The sequence below is a fragment of the Salmo salar genome, chromosome ssa09, assembly GCF_905237065.1.
Source record: "Salmo salar chromosome ssa09, Ssal_v3.1, whole genome shotgun sequence".
Taxonomy (NCBI): Eukaryota; Metazoa; Chordata; class Actinopteri; order Salmoniformes; family Salmonidae; genus Salmo; species Salmo salar.
This window is the reverse complement of record NC_059450.1, coordinates 138,164,713-138,181,074: the sequence shown is the minus strand read 5'-3', so window position 1 is coordinate 138,181,074 and position 16,362 is coordinate 138,164,713. Positions and strand designations below refer to the sequence as shown.

The 16,362-nt window shown below is 45.0% G+C and overlaps 1 protein-coding gene across 9 annotated transcripts in view; it reads right to left on the bottom strand.

Annotated features, from left to right (window-relative positions):
• Positions 1 to 16,362, bottom strand: part of LOC106613081 (RNA-binding protein Musashi homolog 2) — a 326,713-nt gene that overhangs the window by 252,950 nt on the left and 57,401 nt on the right. For all 9 annotated transcript variants that reach the window (XM_045724688.1, XM_045724689.1, XM_045724690.1 and 6 more), the window contains exon 6: positions 7,397 to 7,489. In XM_045724688.1, the coding sequence (XP_045580644.1) occupies positions 7,397 to 7,489 (93 nt within the window). The remainder of the gene's footprint in view (positions 1 to 7,396; positions 7,490 to 16,362) is intronic.

The window sequence follows — 16,362 nt, the reverse complement described above, 5'->3', positions numbered from 1 at the left end:
GATGAGGAGTCTACTCCCCTCAGTAACCCCTAGAGATGAGGAGTCTACTTCCCTCAGTAACCCCTAGAGATGAGGAGTCTACTCCCCTCAGTAACCCCTAGAGATGAGGAGTCTACTTCCCTCAGTAACCCCTAGAGAAGGATTTTACTCCCCTCAGTAACCCCTAGAGATGAGGAGTCTACTCCCCTCAGTAACCCCTAGAGATGAGGAGTCTACTCCCCTCAGTAACCCCTAGAGATGAGGAGTCTACATCCCTCAGTAACCCCTAGAGATGAGGAGTCTACTCCCCTCAGTAACCCCTAGAGATGAGGAGTCTACTCCCCTCAGTAACCCCTAGAGAAGGATTTTACTCCCCTCAGTAACCCCTAGAGATGAGGAGTCTACTCCCCTCAGTAACCCCTAGAGAAGGATTTTACTCCCCTGCTTCCTTCTCCAGCAGGGAATTGGGAAAAGGAGTGTATAGCTTGATTTAAGGATTCAACCATATTAAACAATTTACCTTTTAGCTCACTGCTTAACTTTGGAGGCTCTGCTGTACTGTGCAGAGAATGTTTTTGGGCCAGAGGTAAAAGTCTAAGAATCCTAAATGGATTCTATTTCTATAAAGTCAGGTTCACACATTAGAACAGTACATTAAGATAAAACATTATATAACCACAAATAATAGTAATATGTCTGTTGTTTATGACAGGCCAAATTAAACTAAACACTGGGTTTGTCTCGAAGTAAAGTCGAGGTACAGTATCTCTGATGACAGGTAACAGGTGAAAGGTTAGGTCAGAGCAGGATCAACAACCCAAGCAGGAGTTGTTGCAGCTCAGCTAGATAAGTGCACTTTGTTTTGAGACAAACTCCAAGCCGATTATAACAAAGGTATGTATGACTAAGCATTAGCAAGCCAGGCTAATTAGCCTGCTCTGGGTGTTAACAATGCAAGAGGGAGGAGGGGGGAGGTGGGGTGAATGGGCCCCCCCTTTTCTGCTAATTTGGAAGATTACGCCAGGAAGTGGGTAGAGGTTAAGAGTGCCCCATTGCATAATCATGAAGATGAATCATCTAACTTGTGCCGTCCCCATGTCGTTTAGCCCCAACTGTAAAACTCCTGAGAGAGAATTGTCCACTTTGTCAAGACTGCTTTAGGTTTATAACAATGGGTATAGCTAGCTGATAAAGCACAACTCTTGGAGGGCAGAGGAAGGAGACCATATGCAAGTACCATATGCAAATAATATCCCAAAAGACAGTCACTCTGGTCTGAATTAAGACAATACATAGTGTAGCACTGAAATGTAGATGACTGTATCTAAACAGAGGTGGCAGTGTCCCTGGTCCATTTAAACAGACTCATTCAGTACAGTACATCCAGCTTCCTGTAGCCTAGGGCTCCTCTGCTTAAGATGCACTTTGGGGCTGACGCATAAAACAGGGAGGAAAGGCCTCTCTTCTGGAGAGCACTCTGTCATAGCAGTACACACACACTCACAGCAGCCTGCTAGGTCTGGGAGAGCACAGTCTGTGAGAAGACAGATCCTATGACCCTGGTTCCCCACACCACCTGCTTCCCACCCCCATGAAGCACACACAGCCAGCAGCACTCTCTGCTAATTGGCTAATTCTGGATCCGCACCAAACAAAACACAAATGCGAAACACACACTGACACACGCACACACACTGACACACACTCAGACATTAATACACACACGAGCGCACATGTGCACACACACACACACACACACACACACACACACACACACAGGTATCAGTAGTGCTGACATGGGAGTCATCAAGAGCAGGCTGCAAATGGATTCCCAGAGTTTACATTTCAAACAACTCACTTCCAGCCACCCTCCTACCTCCCTCTTTCCCTCCCTCCCTCCATCCCTCTACTTCTGACTTCTTCCCTTAATCCATCCCTCCACTTCTGACTTCTTCCCTCCAAAACACAGCTGCTGTGCTTGGTACAGGTCTGCTCTCATTTCTCTGAGAGAACACTGGCTAATTAACTGCTTTATTCACTCAGATGGACTCCTCACTGACAAGCACACACACACACAAAGAGAGGGGGCAATAGTGCGGGCAGACAAGACGGGGCCCTGCGGCCATGGGTCCAGTCTGGTGACCTGGGGGGGGGGTATAGGGCCAGGATCCAGCCCCTCTCTGTCAGTCAGTTTGATTGGGCCTCCTCTAACCCAGGAGAGATGAGATCTAGAGGCTTCCAGGACAGGAACCATGTGGCCCGTTTCTTAATAACCTCTATGAGATGGGTGTCCCTAAGCCAGGACGGTTGTTGCTAACATGCGCTAATGTGACTAGAATGACGTTCTATTGTTAATCTAACTGCACTGTCCAATTAACAGTAGCTATTACAGTGAAAAAAGACCATGCTATTGTTTGAGGAGAGTGCACAACAACAAAAAACTTTTACCACGGCAACTGGTTTGATACATTCACCTCTGAAGGTAAATAATGTACTTACATTCAGTAATCTTGCTCTGATTTGTCATCCTGAGGGTCCCAGAGATAAAATGTAGCGTAGTTTTGTTTGATAAAATTCATTTTTATGTTCAAATGTAGGAACTGGAGTCCACAGTTTGACCCCAGTGCTGTCTCTGGCTCCACACCCACCCCGCCCGGCCATCTAGATGTGTGAAAGTAAGCGTATAAGCTAACGATCCATCATGTATGACATTCCTGGGATGTGTACGCAAAAAAAAATATTACCATAGCATTTTGGAGACTTTCATTTCCCTCACCAACTTTAAACATCAGCTATCTGAGCAGCTAACCGATCGCTACAGCTGTACAAAGTCTATCTGTAAATAGCCCACCCAATCTACCTACCTCATCCCCATAGTGTTTTTATTTACTTTTCTGCTCTTTTGCACACCAGTATCTCTACTTGCACATCATCATCTGCTCATTTATCACTCCAGTGCTAATCTGCTAAATTGTAATTCTTCGCTACTATGGCCTATTTATTGCCTACCTCCTCACGCCATTTGCATACACTGTATATAGACGTTATTTATTTTCTTACTGTGTCATTGACTTGTTTATTGTGTTATTGGCTTGTTTATTGTTTATTCCATGTGTAACTCTGTGCTGTTGTCTGTGTCACACTGCTTTGCTTTATCTTGGCCAGGTCGCAGTTGTAAATGAGAACTTGTTCTCAACTAGCCTACCTGGTTAACTAGCATTCGGAATTTTGGATGAAAAGTGTGCCCAAATTAAACTGTCTGCTACTCAGGCCCAGAAGCTAGGATATGCATATAATTGGTAGATTTGGATAGAAAACACAAATGTTTACAAAACTGTTAAAATAATGTCTGTGAGTATAACAGAACTGATATGCCAGGCAAAAACCTGAGGAAAATCCATCCAGGAAGTGCTATTATTTTGAAAGGCTGTTTTTCCATTGAAAGCCTATCCACCATATAAAGACTTAGGACCCAGTTCACGATCTCGATGGCTTCTTCTACATGTTGCCAGTCTTTAGGCATTGTTTCAGACTTTTACTCTGAAAAATGAGGGAGATACAGCACTTTCAATGAGTGGACAGTGGAAATTTCCAGACATGAGTCCAGCTCGCCTTTCTTGTTTCTTCTTTTCTATTGAGTAACCTTTTGTCCGGTTGAAATATTATTGATAATTTATGACAAAAACAACCTGAGGATTGATTTTAAATATCGTTTGACATGTTTCTACGAACTTTTATTGAACTTTTTTTTATTTTTCGTCTGGATGTTGAGAGCGCGCTTTGTGCCTTTGGATTACTGAACTAAACACACCAACAAAACTGAGTTTTTTTGGACATAAAGAGGGACATTATCGAACAAAACAAACATTTATTGTGTAACATGGAGTCCTGGGAGTGCCACCAGATGAAGATCAAAGGTAAGTGATTCATTTAATCACTATTTCTGACTTTTGTGAGTCCTCTCCTTGGCTGGAAAATGTCTGTATGGTGTTTTGTGGCTAGGCGCTGTCCTAACATAATCGCATGGTGTGCTTTCGCCGTAAAGCCTTTTTGAAATCTGACACAGCGGCTGGATTAACAAGACGTATATCTATAAAATAAAGATGCATTTTTTTAATGTTCTCTATAGTTATGTACTTGAAAACGTATTAATTTACCAATTCGGCACATTTGGGCTAACTCCTGGCAGACTTGATACAAAATATTGTGCAGTAATGTAAATCTTCAGTGGATCACACACTGCTGCCATCTGGTGGCCAAAATCCAAATTACACCTGGACTCCTATCTGAAAGTATGGCCTTTCTCTTGCATTTCACGCTGATGAAAAAAAAAAAAGTTTTTGGGATTGTATTATCTTTTACCAGATCTAGTGTTATATTGTCCTACATTAATTTCACTTTTCCACAAACTTCAAAGTGTATGCATATCCTTGCTTCAGGTCCTGAGCTACAGGCAGTTAGATTTGGATATGTCATTTTAAGCGAAAATTAAAAAAAGAGGGGTAGGATCCTTTAGAGGTCCAAATTCAAATAATTTCTGGGGAACAAAGAAGTACCTTACTGTGATTGTTATAAATTAAAATCACAAATGAAAAAATAAATAAAATTGATCTTAGCAGTGTCACGACTTCCGCCAAAGTCGGCTCCCCTCCTTGTTCGGGCGGCGTTCGGCGTCGCCGGCCTTCTAGCCATCGCTGCTCCATTTTTCATTGTTCCATTTGTTTTGTCTTTTCCCTGCACACCTGGTTTACATTCCCTAATCACACTGCATTTATATTTATATATATATATATATATATATATATATATATATATATATTTATATATATACTGCTCCAAAAAATTAAGGGAACACTTAAACAACACAATGTAACTCCAAGTCAATCACACTTCTGTGAAATCAAACTGTCCACTTAGGAAGCAACACTGATTGACAATACATTTCACATGCTGTTGTGCAAATGGAATAGACAACAGGTGGAAATTATAGGCAATTAGCAAGACACCCCCAATAAAGGAGTGGTTCTGCAGGTGGGGACCACAGACCACTTCTCAGTTCCTGTGCTTCCTGGCTGATGTTTTGGTCACTTTTGAATGCTGGCGGTGCTTTCACTCTAGTGGTAGCATGAGACGTAGTCTACAACCCACACAAGTGGCTCAGGTAGTGCAGCTCATCCAGGATGGCACATCAATGCGAGCTGTGGCAAGAAGGTTTGCTGTGTCTGTCAGCGTAGTGTCCAGAGCATGGAGGCGCTACCAGGAGACAGGCCAGTACATCAGGAGACGTGGAGGAGGCCGTAGGAGGGCAACAACCCAGCAGCAGGACCGCTACCTCCGCCTTTGTGCAAGGAGGAGCAGGAGAAGCACTGCCAGAGCCCTGCAAAATGAGCTCCAGCAGCCACAAATGTGCATGTGTCTGCTCAAACGGTCAGAAACAGACTCCATGAGGGTGGTATGAGGGCCCGATGTCCACAGGTGGGGGTTGTGCTTACAGCCCAACACCGTGCAGGACGTTTGGCATTTGCCAGAGAACACCAAGATTGGCAAATTCGCCACTGGCGCCCTGTGCTCTTCACAGATGAAAGCAGGTTCACACTGAGCACGTGACGGACATGACAGAGTCTGGAGACGCCATGGAGAACGTTCTGCTGCCTGCAACATCCTCCAGCATGACCGGTTTGGCGGTGGGTCAGTCATGGTGTGGGGTGGCATTTCTTTGGGGGGCCGCACAGCCCTCCATGTGCTCGCCAGAGGTAGCCTGACTGCCATTAGGTACCGAGATGAGATCCTCAGACCCCTTGTGAGACCACATGCTGGTGCGGTTGGTGCGGGTGCGGTTGCTGGTGCGGTTGTCCCTGGGTTCCTCCTAATGCAAGACAATGCTAGACCTCATGTGGCTGGAGTGTGTCAGCAGTTCCTGCAAGAGGAAGGCATTGATGCTATGGACTGGCCCGCCCATTTTCCAGACCTGAATCCAATTGAGCACATCTGGGACATCATGTCTCGCTCCATCCACCAACGCCACGTTGCACCACAGACTGTCCAGGTCTGGGAGGAGATCCCTCAGGAGACCGTCCGTCACCTCATCAGGAGCATGCCCAGGCGTTGTAGGGAGATCATACAGGCACGCCGAGGCCACACACACTACTGAGCCTCATTTTGACTTGTTTTAAGGACATTACATCAAAGTTGGATCAGCCTGTAGTGTGGTTTTCCACTTTAATTTTGAGTGTGACTCCAAATCCAGACCTCCATGGGTTGATAAATTGGATTTCCATTGATTATTTTTGTCAGCACATTCAACTATGTAAAGAAAAAAGTATTTAATAAGATTATTTCTTTCATTCAGATCCAGGATGTGTTGTTTAAGTGTTCCCTTTATTTTTTTGAGCAGTATATACTATATATATATATATATATTCCTCTGAATTGTTTTGCTACGTGTTTAGTGTTACGCGCCAGACTGGTTTTTCCCCGGGTATCGTGTTTTGACCCGTAGTATGTTTATTGTCATACATTTGCATTATTGTGAGTGTTTTTCGCGCTTATTCACTTTTGCCATTGGCTGGAGGTTTTTTGACGCAGCTGCGTCGGTCTTTTGTGCTTCTGCCAAATAAAGTGCGCCTGATCACAACTCTCTGCTCTCCTGCACCTGACTTCTTACCAGTAGCGCACAACCTTGACAAGCAGAGAGCCATTTATCAAGCAAGAATTTATCTAGGACTGTTTGGGAGTGGTTTGAGTGGGGAGGAGAAAACTGAAAACCAGCCGTTATTGGCAGAAAGGTTTGGAACTGTCTTTCTTATTGGTCTATTAACTGTCACCAGGCAGGCCAAAACTCCATCCCGCCAAAACAGGCTGAAATTTCAGGCAGTCTTTTCAAACAGCTCTTACACTAAAAGTGCACTATCATAATGTTAACAATTTCCCAGTATTATTTCAACCTCAGTGTGGAAATATATATAAAACGTAGGATGAATTTTCTAAATATTCAAACAAGGCCTTAGAGAGCCAGGAAAACCCAGGCCACTCAATCAAAACCTGGCTGTGTCTCTAACTTCTCTGTAATATAAGGAGAATATTCAAACAATGCTAAGGAGAAGCTAAAACAGACACTTCAGAAATAACAATGGAATCAGTCCCCCTACATGGCTGACAACTGACAAAACAGGTCTTATGGTACACTCAGCAGGATATGACTACATGGGGGAGACTCATCTAAACAACCAGCCTCCACAGACAGTGTAGGAACCAGACAGATCCCAGGGAATGAGTCTGTCGACCTCCTCAGATCTCTATCAGAGACTTGATGAGGCTATTGACTGCCAATTAGAGTGCCACAGAACATCCTCATCCGCTAGTCTATCATCTTGAAATGGCTCAGGACAAGAGGACATCACTTCCAAATAAGCCTTACCTTGCCAAACTGTTCAAAATACAGCTTCACATCTTCAACTACTGTGTTCGCTGATAATCCTCCTACGAATACTTTCTTTGTTCTTGTGACCATCTGGAAGGAGAGAAAAAGGAGAGAGAAAAGAGATCAGCAACACGTGAAAGCATTTTAGAGGACAAATCTCAAGAGCATTCACTGTAAGGGCCCAGAATCATCGTTTGCCGAGTCTGAAGAGAGTGTCGAGTAGTGTAGCATGTAAGCTGCAAGTCCGCGCTCATTTGTTGGGGTGTGTGGGGACATGTCGCCAATGTCACTACCTATGCCAGGTCCTTCCCAAGGCCACACACTGAGCTTTGAAACTTTGACTTTCAAACACAAGAGGAGAGGAGAGAGAAGATAGGAGAGAGAAGAGGACAGGAGAGAGAAGATAGGAGAGAGAAGAAGATAGGAGAGAGAAGAGAAGGGAGAAAGGAGAGAGGAGAAAGGAGTCAAGGTTAACACCCAGTGGGTCAGAGGAGAGAGCACATCTCTCCCCTTGTCTGCCACCACCCATGGTTGGACTACCCATCAGCACTGGCAACACATCCCGAAACAATGGATGGCCAAGTGCAGCCATGGAAACCATCAACATTGCTCACATTTATCACCCGCCATCTTTATGAGCAGCAAGCCAGCAGCACTTCAGTCTCCATCTCTCTCTGCCTTCCTTCTATTCTCTCCGTCCATCTGACATCTTTCCCTCCCTGCAGTTTCATCTGCTTCCCTTGATAGATGATCTGCCTGTACGTCTTTCTCTCCAGTCATTTTCAGGCTGGGCTTTGCGCTAGCAGGCTGCCTCAACTTGTCTGCTGAGAGTTAGGTTTTTTCAGCTCCTGCTGTCTTTATGCCTCCTGACAGGCACGTGAGCCTCTGTGTCTGTGTGTGTGTGTGTGTGTGTGTGTGTGTGTGTGTGTGTGTGTGTGTGTGTGTGTGTGTGTGTGTGTCATGGCTGAAGGGATCTCTCAGGCCCTGGAACAACGCAATTACTCTGTCCATTTCTCTCCACTGTGACACCAGACAACAGGCCTTCCATCTTCCCCCTCTCCTCCTCCCTCCATCCCTATCCTTCTACTGTCTCTTTCCATCTCCCCTTCTCTGACACCAGACAACAGGCCTTCCATCTTCACTCCTCCTCCTGCCTTCCTCTATCCTTCTTACTGAATACTCTCTCTTGCTTTCTCTGTCTCTTTCTCTCCTCCTCTCCTCATATGACTGCTGACTCCCTCCTTCTACACATTAGCATACAGGCTGACGGTTAGAACAGGCTTTCAGAGCAACTCTTAGAAGAGATAGTTTGAAGCAGCAGCTGCAGTGAAGACTGACTGCAGAAGTTCAGCACTTCGTCCACAGTGAGGGGATGGTGTAGAAGGACCTGGCCTCTTCACACCTTTTCAACATTCATTAGAGCCTCTACATCACTGACAGAGAGCGTCTAGGGCCAGGGCATTTACTTTAGACATCCTCAACACTGGGGCCCTATAAGGGTGCTCAGCCCCCTCCTGTACTCCCTGTTCACCCATGACTCTACATCACTGACAGAGAGCGTCTAGGGCCAGGGCATTTACTTTAGACATCCTCAACACTGGGGCCCTATAAGGGTGCTCAGCCCCCTCCTGTACTCCCTGTTCACCCATGACTGCGTGGCCAAGCACGCCTCCAACTCAAATCATCAAGTTTGCAGACGACACAACAGTAGTAAGCTTGATTACCAACAATGATGAGACAGCCTGCAGGGAGGAGGTGAGGGCCCCCGGAGTGTGGTGCCAAGAAAACAACCTCTCACTCTACCTCAACAAAACAAAGGAGATGATGGTGGACTTCAGGAAACAGCAGAGGGAGCACCCCCCCTATCCACATAGACGGGACAGCAGTGGAGAAGGTGGAAAGCTTCACGTTCCTCTGCGTACACATCACTGACAAACTGAAATGGTCCACCCACACAGACAGTGAGGTGAAGAAGGCGCAACAGTGCCTCTTCAACCTCAGGAGGCTGAAGAAATTTGGCTTAACACGTAAAACCCTAACAAACTTTTACAGATGCACAATTGAGAGCATCCTGTTGGGCTGTATCACACGCCTGGTACGGCAACTGCATCGCTGACAACCGCAAAGCTCTCCAGAGGGTGGTGCAGTCTGCCCAAACCTCCCACCCTCCAGGACACCTACACCACCCGATGTCACAGGAAGGCCAAAAAGATCATCAAGGACAACAACCACCCGAGCCACTGCCTGTTCACCCCGCTATCATCCAGAAGGCGAGGTCAGTACAGGTACATCAAAGCTGGGAACGAGAGACTGAAAAACAGCTTCTATCTCAAGGCCATCAGACTGTTAAACAGCCATCACCAGCACATCAGAGGGGGCTGCCTATAGACATAGATTAGGAATCACTGGCCACTTTAAGGAAATGAAACACTAGCCACTTTAATAAAGTCTCCGTATCTTGCATTGCTCATCTCATATGTGTAAACTGTATTCTATACTATTCTACGGTTTCTTAGTCACCTTACCTGTTTGTAAATATCGCATCACTCATCTCATATGTTTATACTGTACTCTATACTATGCCACTGTATCTTAGTACAATGCCGCTCTGACATACACTACCGTTCAAATGTTTGGGGTCACTTAGAAATGTCCTTGTTTTTGAAAGAAAAGCTATTTTTTTGTACATTAAAATAACATCAAATTGATCAGAAATACAGTTCAATTAACAGGCACACCTGTTAATTGAAAAGCATTCCAGGTGACTACCTTATGAAGCTGTTTGAGAGAATGCCAAGAGTGTGCAAAGCTATCAAGGCCTTCTAGGCAGAGTTGCAGAGACAAACCCATTTCTCAGACTGGCCAATAAAAAGCAAAGATTAAGATGGGCAAAGAACACAGACACTGGACAGAGGAACTCTGCCTAGAAGGCCAGCATCCCAGAGTTGCCTCTTCACTGTTGAAGTTGAGATTGGTGTTTTGAGGGTACTATTTAATGAAGCTGCCAGTTGAGAACTTGTGAGGCGTCTGTTTCTCAAACTAGATGCTCTAATGCTCTTACTCAGTTGTGCACCGGGGCCTCCCACTCCTCTTTCTGTTCTGTTAAGAGCCAGTTTGCTCTGTTCTGTGAAGGGAGTAGTACACAGCGTTGTACGAGTTTCTTGGCAATTTCTCAAATGGAATAGCCTTCATTTCTCAGAACAAGAATAGACTGACGAGTTTCCAAAGAAGGTGCTTGGTTTCTGGCCATTTTGAACCTGTAATCGAACCCCCCAAAGCTGATGCTCCAGATACACAACTAGTCTCAAGAAGGTCAGTTTTATTGCTTCTTTAATCAGAACAACAGTTTTCAGCTGTGCTAACATAATTGCAAAAGGGTTTTCTAATGATCAATTAGCCTTTTAAAATGATAAACTTGGATTAGCTAACACAATGTGCAATTGGAACACAGGAGTGATGGTTGCTGATAATGGGCCTCTGTACACCTATGTAGATATTCCATTAAAAATCAGCTGTTTCCAGCTACAATAGTCATTTACAACATTAACAATGTCTACCCTGTCTTTCGATTCAATTTTATGCTATTTTAATGGACAAAAAATGTGCTTTTCTTTAAAAATCAAGGAAATTTCTAAGTGATGCCAAACTTTTGAATGGTAGTGTATATATATTCTTGATCCATTCCTTAGATTTACGTGTATTTTGAGTACAGTATATGTTGTGAAACTGTTAGATATTACTGCACTGTCGGAGCTAGAAGCACAAGCATTTCACTACACCCGCAATAACATCTGCTAAACAGGTGTATGTGACCAATAACATCTGCTAAACAGGTATGTGACCAATAACATCTGCTAAACAGGTGTATGTGACCAATAACATCTGCTAAACAGGTGTATGTGACCAATAACATCTGCTAAACATGTGTATGTGACCAATAACATCTGCTAAACAGGTGTATGTGACCAATAACATCTGCTAAACAGGTGTATGTGACCAATAACATCTACTAAACAGGTGTATGTGACCAATAAAATGTTATTTTATTAGACATCACTGTCCACCCTCAGCTTCAATATCCCTCACAGAAATATACAGAAGCAGCGTCTAACATATCTAGCTCAGATTACACTCCACGGCTGATGCTGTAAAGCAGCCAGACATTGTCCTACCTCTATTTCGTACAAGTTTGTTTGAATTGGATGGATTGGTGGAAAGGAGGTGGAAGGTAGAGTTAAAAAACGTGGTGTGTAGATGGTCGTGGCCGTCAGAAGATTAACAGCATCATAAAGCAGTGAGGTGTCGGAGAGAGAGGAGCCAACAGAATCACTCAGGGGGCCGTGATGTGATGGAGAGGTTGAGGTAATGGATGGAGTCGGTTGCCTCTCCTCATCGTGTAATGACACGCCTCAACAGGAGAAGAAAGCAGCCTCGCTCTCTGCTCTCATCACAGGGGGATTGGAGGGTGCAGTTAGTTACAACACCAAACGTTGTCTCATTATTTGTGTAAATTTGAAAAGCTCCATCTGTGAAGCACTGGTGGAAAGGGAGACGAGGGACACGAGGGAGAGTTGTGTCGTGAGGAGAGGAGGGGAGAGGTTCAGTAGGTGTTACAAAGGAATGAACACAAAACAATGCATGGGCTTAAACAAGCCTGGTCTTTACCTCTCCTCTCCACCCAGAAACTGTACTCAGTGCTCAGAGCTAGAGAGCTAAGGGCAGGCGTCGGCAGCTGGATTTTAGTTTATTGGTCAGAAAATACTAAAATCACCAGGACTTCAGCTAAAAATGAGTTTAATTTAGGAAATCTGTTCCCATTATTCCCACGATAAAAAAAGGCATGTGATCGTGTCTCAACGTAATCAAAGTACAATCTATTTTTGGGCTTAGTTGTGGTCAGTTTGCATTGCACAAATCATTATAATGATGTTCCCGCCCCCTGACCATCCGCTCAGACAAAAATCAGCCATGGTAAATCTAGTTGCCTACCCCTGGTTTAGGGGATAGAATAGTGTCGGTCCAGGCAGAGATTTAGGCATCTTTGCAATCTCAAGTACATAAATTCCCAGGCCGAATCCATGAATATGAAAAAGCAGTCTCTGGAGAGCGCCGAGTGGAGAAATGGGAATGACACACCAGCGAACGGCACGGCCTGATGGTGATGGAGGAGAGAATGCAATGAGTTTTCTATCTGTGCAGGGAGCCAGTCGCTGACTTGGGGAATTCTCAGTCAGTCTGCAGCTGCTGATGCTGCTGTTTAGGCACTGTCGTCTTTCATGGATCCAGATTGATAATTCTTCTCCATTCCTGTGCCTCCAAATGCCTCCGGCCTTCCTGCTTACCCCTTTTTGAGAATGTCAGCTGTCAGCCTGCCGCTGAAAGATTCTCTTTCACACACACTGAGACCCAAACACACACACTGAGACACAAACACACACACCTTGACACGTTTGGAGTGGGCCGACTTCTTCTGCCTGCTTGGGCTGTGAAGTGCTGATAAAACACCAATGACAATAGGAGGGAAACAGGTGGGCTGTTTCACAGATGATGGAGACCATGAAGAAAAAAGGTTGTCTGTCATCAACAGGGGGGTTTAGTCTAGCTTCATCCACTCTCCCTAACGTTTTCTCTCCTCTTTTTCAGCTTATGATGTAGAGGCACTTTTCAAACCAGCCTGTTTGGCAAGCAAGCATCAAGTCAATCATAAAGAGCAGATAGAGGACCAATCAAGGACAAGAATAAAAAGTTACTGACATTTCCATTAACACGTGCAATGAAATGCTAAAACATTGATGTTTTACTGAAAATGTATTTTTCTATGTATTTTTAAGAATGCTCATAAGGCAGGTAAAACTGCTGACCCTCTCATTCCCTCCTCCTCTCACCTGGCATATGACTGCTGACTCCCTCCTTCTACACATTAGCATACAGGCTGATGGTTAGAACAGGCTTTCAGAGCAACTCTTAGAAGAGATAGTTTGAAGCAGCAGCTGCAGTGAAGACTGACTGCAGAAGTTCAGCACTTCGTCCACAGTGAGGTGATGGTGTAGAAGGACCTGGCCTCTTCACACCTTTTCAACATTCATTAGAGCCTCTACATCACTGACAGAGAGCGTCTAGGGCCAGGGCATTTACTTTAGACATCCTCAACACTGGGGCCCTATAAGGGTGCTCAGCCCCCTCCTGTACTCCCTGTTCACCCATGACTTTTCACCCATGACTCTACATCACTGACAGAGAGCGTCTAGGGCCAGGGCATTTACTTTAGACATCCTCAACACTGGGGCCCTATAAGGGTGCTCAGCCCCCTCCTGTACTCCCTGTTCACCCATGACTCTACATCACTGACAGAGAGCGTCTAGGGCCAGGGCATTTACTTTAGACATCCTCAACACTGGGGCCCTATAAGGGTGCTCAGCCCCCTCCTGTACTCCCTGTTCACCCATGACTGCCCCTGCTCTACATCACTGACAGAGAGCGTCTAGGGCCAGGGCATTTACTTTAGACATCCTCAACACTGGGGCCCTATAAGGGTGCTCAGCCCCCTCCTGTACTCCCTGTTCACCCATGACTGTTCACCCATGACTCTACATCACTGACAGAGAGCGTCTAGGGCCAGGGCATTTACTTTAGACATCACTGTCCACCCTCAGCTTCAATATCCCTCACAGAAATAAACAGAAGCAGCATCTAACATATCTAGCTCAGATTACACTCCACAGCTGATGCTGTAAAGCAGCCAGACATTGTCCTACCTCTATTTCGTACAAGTTTGTTTGAATTGGATGGATTGGTGGAAAGGAGGTGGAAGGTAGAGTTAAAAAACGTGGTGTGTAGATGGTCGTGGCCGTCAGAAGATTAACAGCATCATAAAGCAGTGAGGTGTCGGAGAGAGAGGAGCCAACAGAATCACTCAGGGGGCCGTGATGTGATGGAGAGGTTGAGGTAATGGATGGAGTCGGTCGCCTCTCCTCATCGTGTAATGACACGCCTCAACAGGAGAAGAAAGCAGCCTCGCTCTCTGCTCTCATCACAGGGGGATTGCGATCAGTGACTCTTTCCAAGAGCACGAGAATAGTTATTCAACTCTGCAACTCAAGACTTCCTTCAGAGGATGTGAGGATTTCAAAGTTGACTAACAAAAGGAGGATGGATGACAAAGGCGGAAAGTGTCCTAGAGCCTCATAGAATGGAAGCAAAACCGATAGATAGGAGTGAAGACTGATTATTGCATCTATATTTCTCTGGGCACAGAGGAGATCTAATTAAGATCTTTCATTAGATGATGTGCTGTAGTGAAAAACGCCCTCAAACATAGATCTTTATCCAGGCACAGAGCAGGACAACTAAAGGAAAACAGTCATGGATAGTGGAAAAAGATTATGCTGTCCCAATATGAACGGACTAAATATTACAGTGTGATATATGCAGGAGATGCAGGTATACAGTGTTAATACTAATCAGGAAAAAAGGAGAGAGGAGGGAGGAGTGTGGAGGGGAACACCTGTTGAGTCCCATCTCTAAAACCTCCCCAAGGGACGAGTAGAGTGGTCTGTGTTACGACATGCGTTAGTTTGCGTTTACTTATTTACTTGTGATTAAGTGCCAGCCTCTCCACTTTGATTGTGGTTGATGACGAAGGCTGTGATTGAGTCTGACTACTACTGTTGTTCAGACTATGTAAGAGGAAAATGAGACGTCCCTATATGAGACAGCTGATTTGATTGGACGAGACGCCCCTATACGAGACTCAGCTGATGTTCTTCATCAGCTTTGCCTCTTTATGTCTGGACCCTGCCTGATTAAGGTGAGATAATCAACTCCCCTCCTCCATCATCTCAAATCACATATTCAGCACTGATTACCAAGGTCCTTATACATAAGGCTTTCAGCCCCCCAACAAGCATCAGAGAATGAAGTTTTCTGAAAGACAGTGGCTGCGAGTTAAAAAGCCCCACCCCCCCTTCCTTTAGCTTATGCCAGGCGTGTCACTGGCTTTTTGAGTGACAGTGCGACAGCACGCTTGCCACATTCTATTCACGCTCCCTAAATTTAGCCGCAGAGCTCCAATTTGTCCATATTTGCGAAGTGGAATTGTAATGCACATATTCAAATGCGCTCGGCAGCCGCTAACCCTGACTGACAGCCATAGTCCTGTTTGACTGAGAGCTCCCGCTTAGCTGATTAGTTACATTTGTCTGGATGGATGCAGAGAGAGGCTGCCTGTTTTTGGTCCCTGGCCCAGGCCACCCAGCCAAACACCCTCCCCACAGGACCCCCCAGTCAGACAAAGAGAGAGAGAGTGTGTGTGTCATTGAGACACAATGATCTGCTTGACAGAGGCAACACACTGCTACACATTCATCCCATTCGATTTTTTGTATTTATGTTCCATTTTCTGACAATTGTTCTCCGTTTCTTTTCCTACCATGTGTGTTTGCTGCTCAGAGGGTACAATCTGTTCTACACCTGGTTTAACCCTTTCCTGCTATTTCTATAATGTAAACGACTCAGGAACAGCATCAATAATATGAAAGTGTAGCACCAGACATACAGCACAGTATATCTGGCTTCAGTTATCTTCACATAGATCATGTGCCATTTGAACCTGTCCCTTTAAAAAGGGGAATGTACTGTAGTAACAAAAATCATCACTCCTTTCAGAATAATCCAGAAGGTCAAAGCAGGGTCAACTATCACAGATTAGAGTGTAGTAGCCTAGTACTCAATCCAACCATTCATTGGCCAGATTCCAGACTGAACACATAACCTAACCAACCTTTCTCAATGCCGAGACAATGTGGAAATGAGACCTGCTGTACGCTGCAGAACAGAAGCTTCCGTTCTGTTCCACCAGAGGAAAATTCATGCAACAGGAGTTAAAGCCCTGCTTTGACATAAGCATGCAGCATGTGGACTCCTTGACGTAAATATAGTGTAACCATAGTGTAACCTATAAGGCT